Source organism: Littorina saxatilis, linkage group LG12 (assembly GCF_037325665.1).
Source record: "Littorina saxatilis isolate snail1 linkage group LG12, US_GU_Lsax_2.0, whole genome shotgun sequence".
In the NCBI taxonomy this organism is placed as follows: Eukaryota; Metazoa; Mollusca; class Gastropoda; order Littorinimorpha; family Littorinidae; genus Littorina; species Littorina saxatilis.
The window spans coordinates 1,638,314-1,650,813 of record NC_090256.1 but is presented as its reverse complement, the minus strand read 5'-3'; the positions used below and the strand labels follow the sequence as shown (position 1 = coordinate 1,650,813).

The following is a 12,500-nucleotide window of genomic DNA, read 5'->3' as shown; positions in this document are numbered from 1 at the left end:
GATGAACTGGCGTAGAAGTTTGAATAGATATAACCATAGGCAGCCCCCCCCCCCCCTCTTTTGTGTCTGTGAGTGGATGGGTAGATTATTTAGTAATCAAGATGTGAACTGCGATAACAGTGTGTGTAAACAGATATAGACCTTGTCGGAGTGCGCTGTCTGTAACGTTTCCCGACCAGATCTAATTAGTTGATGGTGTCTTCCCCGGGATACCGGATCCAACGCCACTCCAATCAGACTTAATTGGAGACACTAAGTACAAGGATTAAGTCGGAGGCAGTGGACACGGTAAATAAAGCCTCATCTGATTGGTCGGCCCGTCTTACTGATTAGCATTTTCAATCTTGACTGGCTCTCGCTTCATGGGTACCGGGTAGGAGTGTACATTATTTAGCGATGAAGTTGCGCACTTCATTTTAATCCGATCGTTTACTTTATCTGTTTTAAAGTTTTTTTTCTTCTTTTTAGGTGGTATCTTCCCCTTCTTTTTTGTATATCTTTTTTTTTATTATTTATTTATCTAGTTATCAAAATATTTCTTTATTTATCTATTAATTCAGTAATGTATTTATCTTTTGTTATATTATGCTATCTCACAATAGTGAAAACTTTAAAACAGCGTTTACATATCACTCAACATGCGCGATATGCATCATTTTCAGATTACGATTACTCTATACCTCTTCTGATGCCATTTTTGAAAATGGGGGTAATGGTACGTGTTGCAGGTCAGTGCAGAAATGTCACGCTTAATTGTTTGAAGTTTTTGATATGTGATTGTGTGGAGCCTGCTCGGCATTGTGTCATTTTAACATTAAACTCGATCGGATGCTCCAGGAAATATGTTCATGCGAACTGAGAAACTGATGTCATTTTAGCCTACGAAAACCTCATGTAATTACACTATATACACCCATATCGGAAAGACGCGTTACAATAATTCAACTACAAAGAAACACATGATTACACCAAACGTAAACCAGGGATTAATAACACTTATACAGTAGGTCCTGTGATAGTAAATGACCGGTCAGATTCCCCATTCAGTTACCCACCCAATGGTTGAAAACGACGTTAAACACCAAATAAAGAAAGAAGGAAAGTTACCCCCCCCCCCCCCCCCCCCCGCGGGTTAGGGGGAAGAATTTACCCGATGCTCCCCAGCATGTCGTAAGAGGCGACTAACGGATTCTATTTCTCCTTTTACCCTTGTTAAGTGTTTCTTGTATAGGATTATAGTCAATGTTTGTAAAGATTTTAGTCAAGCAGTATAAGAAATGTTAAGTCCTTTGTACTGGAAACTTGCATTCTCCCAGTAAGGTAATAATATTATATTGTACTACGTTGCCAGCCCCTGGAGCAATTTTTTGATTAGTGCTTTTGTGAACAAGAAACAATTAACAAGTGGCTCTATCCCATCTCCCCCCTTTCCCCTATCCCATCTCCCCCCCTTTCCCCGTCGCGATATAACCTTCGTGGTTGAAAACGACGTTAAACACCAAATAAATAAAGAAAGAAAGAGTTACCCAACCCTCATTTATAGGATTTTTGTCATGTCATCATATTCAAAACTCTGTATCATAAAGTATGTCCGATTGATTTCTATAATTGTTTTACACTTTTTTCAACACGTTCTAAAATTATCACAGACAAAATATGCTTCAACTCCTGGTTGAGACACAACACTGCTATACTCATTTTAAACATTATATTTTAGCATTTTAGTATTGTTGTTGTTGTTGTTGTAGGTTTGTTTTGTTTTTTCGGCACATATACATGTATGCGAGCAGGAGTTAGCTTAGTGTGAATTATTGTTATGTGCAATTCACAATTTTAGAAAATACTTGCAACTATATATTTTAACGGTAATACTTACAACCAGTGTTTAACGTGTTGTTTGTTATCATACCAGTTGTTAACGTGTTGTTTGTTATCATACTGTTATTCTTCACATTTCCCGGCATACATTTCAAACTTTGTTGTAATTTCCCGTAAGAAACGATTTAAGTTTTGTCCCTGCTATTTTTATACCTTACTTAATCCCCTCGCTGACCGCTACCTCAGGACTACGTCTGCAGAAGGACATGCTACCAGGAACCTTTTGCAATCACTAGAAAACAAAGCCTCGTGACGTTATTTAAATGCTGACGTCATCGAGCCCTTTTTGACATCATCAATACCCGACCATTGTCGTCGCGGTCCAATATTTCAAAGGCCTGGGTAACAGTGAAATCTTTGCCGAACAGCACCTCGGCTTGGTCACGAGGAAACTCTTTCTCCTGAAACAAAGCATATCTATTGGCAGTGAAAATGAAGGAAATCTTTGTTTCGTTTTGAAAAGAAATGGGGTCCAAAAAATGTGAAAACGTTTCGTTTATTTGTTTTTATATACACCCCGGACAGTAATATTTTTCGTTGATATAAAGCACAAAGTGATATGACATTACTTTAATAGTCAACTTTTTATTATTTACAGTGCGATTGATTTCTCCTTAGGATTTGTGCATAAATCTGGTTTTATTTTCACGGAGAAAAGTTCCCGGAAACAGTACTGGGTCAAACCACTTGTATCTACATAGCAGTACAAATAAGAGCATAACATCGAGGCTCTGCAGAGAAAAGGACAAGTACCAAACGAGAGAGAAATTCAAGTTTTATGCCCTCACTGCAAAGCCATTAGGGGCATGTTCCCGGGTTTTACCCCGACTTCAGATGAGATACACAAGTGTATGCGTGCTGAGGTGGTACCAGCTATCTGCACTTATGAGAATGACCGAGGTCTTTTGCGTGCCACTGTGGTGACACGGGGGTGGGACATGGATCCTGTCTCTGGGTCTGCACATAAAGTTGACCTGTGTCTGTCCCGAACCGGATTCGAACCCGCGACCTTAGGATCACAAGTCCAGAGTGCTCTACCACCTGAGCTACCAGGGCCCCACAAGTACCGACCCACTGAGTCACTGCAGACATTAAGTGCGAGCTTCGTAATATATTGACGAACATCATTTCTTTCATTCTATCTCTCGTTGTCAAACGACTTCAAGCATAAAGTGAATAAAAGATGAGCAGGCTCACGTCTTGAAAAGCCGCTTCCAGTTCATGTCTGTCAATGACGTCATTGCGATCAATGTTGTGCTTCTTCAGCACCTGAAACGTACGTCACAAGGGAGATCATTCCTCAAGGCTAGCAAGAGTAATGCCAGGTGTACATTACAACGGTTACTCGTACTCCCCCTTTAAAATTCAATCGAGAACAGCAACACAAGAGACGACATACTATGACCCTTAATCTGGATTTCAAAAGGAAATTCTACTTACATGTAACACGGACCGCTAAAGGAGCCTGCTTTTCTTTCACCAGTGTCCAAGAAAGTATCTCTAATCTAGGATCAATCACTTTGTACATTTCGAAGCAAGGAAGTTATTTTTTTTAACTCATACACATACTGTAATTCATACTGTTATTGATAAGCATCTACTTTGTGGGACTCAGCTAGTGAAAATACATAAAAACCACTTGTTAGATTACACAAACGTGTGCTTTTTGAAGAAAACAACTCTTTTCTGAGTTATACTACATCATCTCTATATAACAGCAAGGCTCGCTTACAATAAAGCTACCTTTGCCATTGTGCATAGCATTATCACTGGATGTGTACCAGAAACCATCCGTTCAAAATTCACTTTGAAAAATTCACGCCAACTTATGAGATTGAACACTCCTCTTCCTCGGATTGACCTCTTTAAACCCAGTTTCATTAATTCAGGTAGCAGGCTCTGGAACTCTCTTCCGAACTTACTGCGGCAAACAACCAGTACACATGTTTTCAAGAGCAGATATACATCTTATCTGATGAAGTGAAAATAAATATCATTTTCCTTAACACACACCCCTCTTTCGCAGCCATACAAACCCGACAAGAGTTATTTCCGGAAATCGTCTTGATTTACACACAATTTACACACAATTTACACACAATTTACACACAATTTACAACCAATAAACTTGCATGTTTCCCCATGCCCATGAATTCGTTGTGAAAGAAACAATTGAAAGTCAAAAAAGACTTTCTTCTGAGATTTGTTAAAATCTCTTAGCAGAGCAAACGAGAGAGGAAACAAAAAATGTGTCCCTTCACAGACAGCCCTATTGGGGAAATCAGACCCTCCTCGGACAGGACTGAGTTTCACAGAGAGAATCTGCCCCGAGGGGAGAGAGTATCAACAGAGGAAACTAGTCCAGAGGAGGACCATTGTTTTACTACCGTGACCAGACACGTGTTTCGACTCTAATGAGTCTCATCAACGGTCTGATGGTAGATATAATAATAATAATATGGGAGATTTATAGAGCGCTTTACATTCTCAAAGCGCTTTACAATGACAAACATACATAATACATACAAAGCAAAGCAAAAGCATGTGCAGCAGCATTCAGCACACAAGTGAACAACGAAACTCAAACACTACATCAATACAATCTGCAAGCATACTAACACAGGCAAAAACATTCGAACATTCAAACACCTGATTCAAAAATGCACCATGTTGAAATAAAATTAATCAAAATACTGGGTGAAGAAGTGTGTTTTAAGGTTTGATTTGAAGGAACAGAATGTTTGGCAGTGTCGGATAGAGTAAGGGAGAGAGTTCCACGCAACGGCAGCAGAGTGGGAGAAGGCTCTCTGGCCGTGCTGTTTGCGACTAAAAGAAGATAGACGGAATATTCTAGTGTCAACAGAGGAGCGGATGGATCGTGAGGGTGTATAGAGTGTGAACAGGTCAGACAGGTAGGATGGGGCTGAGCCAGATATTATTTTGTAGCAGATACAGCAGCACTTATATTGGATTCTCAGCTCTACAGGGAGCCAATGAAGTTTCTTTAGCAAGGGGGAACAGGACTGGGACCGAGGGGCTTTGCAGACAAGCCGGGCTGCAGAATTTTGAACGCGCTGCAAAGGATGGATGACAGACTGAGGACAGCCAATGAGAACAGAGTTTCCGTAGTCTAATCGAGAAAGAATGTAGGAGGAAACAAGGGTCTTGGTGGCATCTTCGGTAAGGTATGGGCGGATAGAACCTATTCTCTTAAGCTCGATAGATATGGCGAAAGTTGTCAACCCATGGTATCCAACCAAGAATCAAACCACTCTCTGAGTGGTAGATTCTGTTGACATGGGAGACTACCCTCATCTGACAATCCCAAGAGGACATCTGTGAAGGGAAACTCTTTGATTTAAGGTCTATGTGTTTTATGATTTAAGATTTATGTGTTCTTACTTCAGTTTATCTGTGAATACTTTATATTGTTTTCTTTGTCCATTTATTATTTAGCCATTGTAGAGTAGTCCCTCTTTAGGGCGAGGGCCAGATGTAAAAAAGCAAATCGCTGCTTATTCTACTACCCTCGTTAAATAAAGTATTGTCATTGTCATTGTCACCTGATTCTCAAACAACTGCAAAAGAGATCAAAGGTGGCTTTATGCACCAGACCCGTTACAACAGGGTATAACAGGGTCTGCCTGTCACGGCTGTGTGTCCTTGGATGTTTTTTGTTCTTTGCAGTAAGTGTGCGCACGTTTCAGTGTGTGTGTGTGTGTGTGTGGGGGTGTGTGTGTGTGTGTGTGTGTGTGTGTGCGTGTGTGTGTGTGTGTGTTTGCGCGCCATGTGCGTGATCGTGTATGTTTTTTCTTTCTTTTTCTTTTGTTCTTTTTTTTTTAACCGGATAGGGTGGGTGTCCTCCGATTGCTGTCCAATCAATAAGTCGATGAGAGCTAACAACCCCCCCCCAACCCCCTCCCTCCTCACACCCTCCCCCCCCCCCCCCCCCCATTGTCATGTTTTGTTTGGTCAGCTAATGTCACTTACCCTTAAGAAGGAGTCGACGGCTTGCACCACCCTGGCGTGCTCTCTCTCCGCCCGCTGCTTCATCTTAGCTTCCTTCTGGCGCTGTCTGTCATCATTCAAAAGAACCATTGTTTCGCAGGGGAGAAAGAAGACATACTACTGTACATGCATGCAAGTACACAAGAGTAATACCAGCATGCTGCGTCACCCACAAATAATAATAATAATTAAAAAAAGCATTTTGAAGAACATAATTATGAAGATGCTAAAGGATTGATATGAATAGCAATTCAACTGACTGACAATGTTATGAAGAAAACTGTAATGATGTAATGGCGTGATGTAGTGGGAAGTGAGTGACGCAATACCCAGTGACTTAATTGTTAACACACACACACACACACATACACATACACAACACACACACACACACACACACACACACACACACACACACACACACTTAGACACACACACACACACATACACACACATACACACACATATACACACACACATACACACACACATACACACACACACACACATACACACACACACACACACACACACACAGAGTGAAAACAGACGATTTCCCACGTGGAAAAACAACAAGAACAAATCTTTTCTTTGGCAATGAATGAGTTGCGCCCCGTAAAACCAATGAGGCAAATTGGCAATGAATGAGTTGCGCCCCGTAAAACCAATGAGGCAAATTGGCAATGAATGAGTTGCGCCCCGTAAAACCAATGAGGCAAATTGGCAATGAATGAGTTGCGCCCCGTAAAACCAATGAGGCAAATTGGCAATGAATGAGTTGCGCCCCGTAAAACCAATGAGTCAAAGACACCAGGCATGGTCAAAGGCAGCAGTGATAGGTCAACTGCGATGAGCGATTTTCGAAAGAAATATCAAGTGGACACTGCATAACATGCATATGGCAGCTCATTATTCATTTTGTTGCAATGATCTCAGGTCTTCGCTGATCAACGGCGTATGTTTACCCCACAACATATACAGTAAATATAAATAAATCATTAAAACACCAAACACCAACAGAACTTATTTCCATAAAATCATCCATTCTGCATTCGTACTACACATACATGTAGAGTTTTGTTTCTTTCTCGGGTTTGGGTGGGTTGAGACAGCCGACTCTGCGCTCAAGGTTGATTCTCAAAATGTCCTCTTCCGCGTCTGAATACTGAAACACACAGTATGAATAAGGAAACACACACACACACACACACACACACACACACACACACACACACACACACACACACACACACACACACACACACACACACACACTCCCCCCCACACACACCTCTGAATACTGAAAAACACATGCTTCAGAATACTGAAGCACATTCGCATTTGAATATTAAAACTGAAACGCATCTGAATACTTAAACACAAACGCATTTGATACTTAAATACATGTATGAAACGCATTCGTATCTGAATTATGTAACACACACGCACAGCTGAGTGCTGAAGCACACAACTAGGGATAAACGCAAATCAATCTATCTTCTGAAAAATAATGTGCGAATCAAACTTTGAACGTCACACTTTACCTGGCAAGTCGCCAAACAATGACATACAAATTAGCTTTGAAGTCCAACACACAAATTCCACATGGTAGAAACACGATGTGTCGGAATGTTTGTGAGGCTCGATTTGTGTTTGAAAACCAGAAGCAGGGTTGCCGCCATCTTTCATGTGTCTCCTCGAAATGGCGTTATTAACGCGAAGAGTGTACGTGCTCCTCATGTTCAAGCAAGCCAGCTTCGCGAAGTCTTTTTACCGTAAATTCAGTGCTAAAGCTTCGTGCAGCCAGCTTCGCGAAGTCTTTTTACCGTAAATTCAGTGCTAAAGCTTCGTGCAGCCAGCTTCGCGAAGTCTTTTTACCGTAAATTCAGTGCTAAAGCTTCGTGCAGCCAGCTTCGCGAAGTCTTTTTACCGTAAATTCAGTGCTAAAGCTTCGTGCAGCCAGCTTCGCGAAGTCTTTTTACCGTAAATTCAGTGCTAAAGCTTCGTGCAGCCAGCTTCGCGAAGTCTTTTTACCGTAAATTCAGTGCTAAAGCTTCGTGCAGCCAGCTTCGCGAAGTCTTTTTACCGTAAATTCAGTGCTAAAGCTTCGTGCAGCCAGCTTCGCGAAGTCTTTTTACCGTAAATTCAGTGCTAAAGCTTCGTGCAGCCAGCTTCGCGAAGTCTTTTTACCGTAAATTCAGTGCTAAAGCTTCGTGCAGCCAGCTTCGCGAAGTCTTTTTACCGTAAATTCAGTGCTAAAGCTTCGTGCAGCCAGCTTCGCGAAGAATACTTCACCTTGTCGACTTCGCCCAGTTGAGAACAGGCTTGAGGAAGATGGAGTCCACAAGATGATCAAGCGTGAGGATGGTCTTACTCCATGTACAAGCCTGGACTGATCTTAGATAATGAGCTAAAGCGAAAGGACAAGAAGCCTCGGGCCTTTATCGTGGGAAGGGGCTCCGCTCACATATGTGACTTCAGCAGGACAGACGACGCATTGCAGCTTATCCCAGCCCGCTGCACGTTGCGTGAAAGGAAAACAGGCCAAGTACTCGTCATAATCCCTATCGCGGCATAAATAATAGGCCGCGCGTCGTCTGTGCCGCTAAAACTGCGCAGGTATATTCTGCCCATAAAGTGCAGGAACATGGCATTCCTAGGAAAGTGATCAACTTGCATACATGATACTGTAAAGGCCCCACTCCGCCTCGTTAAGAACAGCTCGCCAGACTGTCTCAGATCTGAGCTGTTCACATATACATGATACTGTAAAGGCCCCACTCCGCCTCGTTAAGAACAGCTCGCCAGACTGTCTCAGATCTGAGCTGTTCACATATACATGATACTGTAAAGGCCCCACCCCGCCTCGTTAAGAACAGCTCGCCAGACTGTCTCAGATCTGAGCTGTTCACATATACATGATACTGTAAAGGCCCCACCCCGCCTCGTTAAGAACAGCTCGCCAGACTGTCTCAGATCTGAGCTGTTCACATATACATGATACTGTAAAGGCCCCACCCCGCCTCGTTAAGAACAGCTCGCCTCACTGTCTCAGATCTGAGCTGTTCACATATACATGATACTGTAAAGGCCCCACTCCGCCTCGTTAAGAACAGCTCGCCTCACTGTCTCAGATCTGAGCTGTTCACATATACATGATACTGTAAAGGCCCCACTCCGCCTCGTTAAGAACAGCTCGCCTCACTGTCTCAGATCTGAGCTGTTCACATATACATGATACTGTAAAGGCCCCACCCCGCCTCGTTAAGAACAGCTCGCCTCACTGTCTCGGATCTGAGCTGTTCACATATACATGATACTGTAAAGGCCCCACTCCGCCTCGTTAAGAACAGCTCACCTCACCGTCTCGGATCTGGCCATACTTGACATAATTATACGCGTGCTGTGGTGAGTTTATTATGGATAAATTCAAGTTGCACGAGGTCATCCATTGGGACATGGCGGAGTGCAGAGTTGACTCCGAGAGACTCACCAGAAGCATGCCCAGAGTGTTGTCGTTGTAGTCCCCAAAGCGATTGTTCCGCTCCATGATGAGGGGAATGTCTCGCAGAGGCTGTAGACGCCGCATGAACGAGTCCTCTGGTTTCATGGACAGGTACCAGCCTGAACAAACCGGGTTGCTGTGTATGTGTCGCGTGATCAAGCACGCACAGTCCGGCTGAGAGATCTATGGGTCGGCGGACGGACAGACCGCGCTGGACAGACAGCGTGACAGACACACACACCTACACACGCGCACTTATTCTCGTATCGAGGCACACAAACGCACGCGCATTCACTTTAGCTCGCACACAAAACGCCAAGCACACACACGCTGGAGTTCATACGCATACATGCTTGTGTGCTCATACACACACACACACGGACAGACACACCACACACACACACACACACACACACACACACACACACGCGCGCGCGCTCTTCATCTCTCTCACCCAGTCCAGGACCCAAACAACCAACGATCAGTCACTCATCAATCAAACAACCAACCAACTAACCAATCGATCACTCGATCACTCATTCAATCAATCACTCAATTGATCGATCGATCGATCGATCGATCGATCAATCAATCAATCAAACAATCAATCAACTAACCAACCAATCACTCACTCGATCACTCACTTGATCACTCATTCAATCAATCACTCAATTGATCGACTAATCAATCTATCAATCAATCAATCAACTAACCAACCAACCAATCACTCGATTACTCACTCGATGACTCATTCAATCACTCAATCACGCAATCACTCAATCACTCAATCAATCACTCAATCAATCTAAATAGCACACCATCAAAGCAATGGATAGGGTAGTTGCACAAAACTCCTCCATCTACGTACACGTCCTCCGTTCCGTGGTGTTTGTATTTCATGGCCGAAAACAACCCTGTTGAGAAAAAACCAAGTCGCGTGAAGCGATATAAAAGCATTTAGTCAAGCTGTCGGCATCAAAGTAATAAGATTAACACTAACAAAACAGACGTCGCCGAGACTACATTAAGATAGTCTCGACAAACAACATCTAAAGACCGAGACGGGTCACGCTCGTCTCCGCTTACGGAGCAAACGCAGTACTTACTTAACCTATTTTCTGTAATTCTGAGCACATTTTTAGAGTAATCATGACATATGTATTTATTTTTGAATTGAGGAGAAATTGAGGAATACGATTCAATCATATTAAAATCTGTTAGTGAAAACTCGATTTTAATGACAACTTTAAAGAGCACATTAATTAACTAATGTTTACGCTGCCAGGCTGAAATTCAATCCCGTAGTCCGGACTTTATCGAAGATTGATTGACCAAAATTTCAATCATTTTGATTGAAAATTGAGGGCGTGACAGTGCTGCCTCAACTTTCACAAAAAGTCGGATATGACGTCATCAAAGAGATGTATCGAAAAAATGAACAGACTATCTGGGGATATCATACCCAGAAAGTGTCATGTGAAATTCCATGAAGATCGGACCAGTATAGTTTTCTCTGCATCGCTCTACACACACGCACGCACACACGCCGCGCACACACGCCGCGCATACACACATGCACCCCCACCCTCGTCTCGATTCCCCGTCTATGTTAAATCTGTCAAAACTTGACTAAATGTTAAAACACCCTAAAGAAGAAACCCTTTGAAGTTATGAGAGTAAAATCAGAAGATAAACAACATTCTCTGTGTTTGAGAGACGGGAATAATCCCATACACGTAACAAGAAGATTAAATATAACTAATATTGTTCGTGTTAAAAAAAAGAATAGAGATCATTACAAATGATCAGAAGAGAAACACAGAAAAGAATCGTAATTTTCGGTGAAAGAAAAAAACAAATAAAAAAAGTAAGAAATCCTACTGTTGGTGAAAGAAAAGAGAAGTGTTTGAAGGGGAAGGAGTGTGCTAACATTGTCTTCCCTGCCAAAGGTAATGTAGCTTTACCTGGGAGTAATGTAGCTTTACCTGGGATGGCCATGGACATTCGCAAAGCAGTTCTGATGGGCATGTCTGGGGTGGTCTTGGGGTGACAGTACTCGGTGGTCATGTGGTTCAGGTTGGTCACTATGATGCATAGCTTCTTGCCATACTTCTGGTATAACTGCAGCCAACACAAGTCAAACAGGTCGCGTCAAGCGATATAAAAACATTTAGTCAAGCTGTCAGCATCAAAGTAACACATTAACACCAAAAATCAGTCATCGTCGAGACTACTAGACTATTTTAAGATAGTCTCGACTAACCACACCAAAAGACCCAGACGGGTGACGCTCGTCTCCGCATAGCGTGCGAACGCATCACTTACTTAAAGGCACAGTAAGCCTCCCGTAAACCATCACAGAGCTCACCGAGCGACTACATACGGTACAAGCATACTTCCATTTGAACGCTCACCGAACAGGAACATCCTGGCTGCTTTCTGTCGAGTGTGAGAAATTTTCAAAGAATTTATTTTCGTGGACTTGGTCCTCAACAACAATGGCGCCTCGTTTTGGTGCTGGACGGCTGTTATGAATACCGGAATTCACGCCCGGACAGTAAGCCTCCCGTAAACCATCACAGATACTGTCAGGCTTTTACATACAGTACAAACACCCTTCCATTTGAACGCTCACCAAACGGGAACATCCTAGGTGCCCTACGTAAAGAGCGAGCAATTCTTAAAGAATTAATTTTGCAGATTGTCTCGAATACTTTTTGGACCCATCCTGAACTCAGGTCAAACATGAGTTAGTTCCCTTCGGGTCTCATTCTATCGATGTAAACTGGCGATAGCCGTGAATCGATGATTATCAAAATGTATTTGGACCGTGGTGCGTTTTTGCGCTAGACTTAACTTTTAAAATCTAAATAATAAATTGACAGCTTGTTACACAAACATTCTTTAATCATAAAAGAATTCTTTTTTCATTAAGACAAGATCAGTACAATTCGAAGTTGTGAAAGTTTGAAAAAAGAAAAGCCCGGAAGCAGGGTCACGCAAGGGTCGAAGCAGACGACGGTTTATCAGTGCATATCGCCGTTCCTCTCAACAGTCAAAAGCCATCGCTAGAGTTCTTGTGAACCACAGCCGTTTGTTTCGTGCATAA

General features: G+C 42.6%; 1 protein-coding gene across 1 annotated transcript in view; it reads right to left on the bottom strand.

Moving 5' to 3' along the window:
- LOC138981027 (uncharacterized) overlaps positions 1–12,500 on the bottom strand; it is a 26,692-nt gene that overhangs the window by 6,922 nt on the left and 7,270 nt on the right. The window contains exons 5-11 of the mRNA XM_070353822.1: positions 11,377–11,512; positions 10,210–10,305; positions 9,380–9,510; positions 6,954–7,051; positions 5,869–5,953; positions 3,076–3,147; positions 2,181–2,279 (exon numbers count right to left, since the gene is read on the bottom strand). Of these exons, the coding sequence (XP_070209923.1) occupies positions 2,181–2,279; positions 3,076–3,147; positions 5,869–5,953; positions 6,954–7,051; positions 9,380–9,510; positions 10,210–10,305; positions 11,377–11,512 (717 nt within the window). The remainder of the gene's footprint in view (positions 1–2,180; positions 2,280–3,075; positions 3,148–5,868; positions 5,954–6,953; positions 7,052–9,379; positions 9,511–10,209; positions 10,306–11,376; positions 11,513–12,500) is intronic.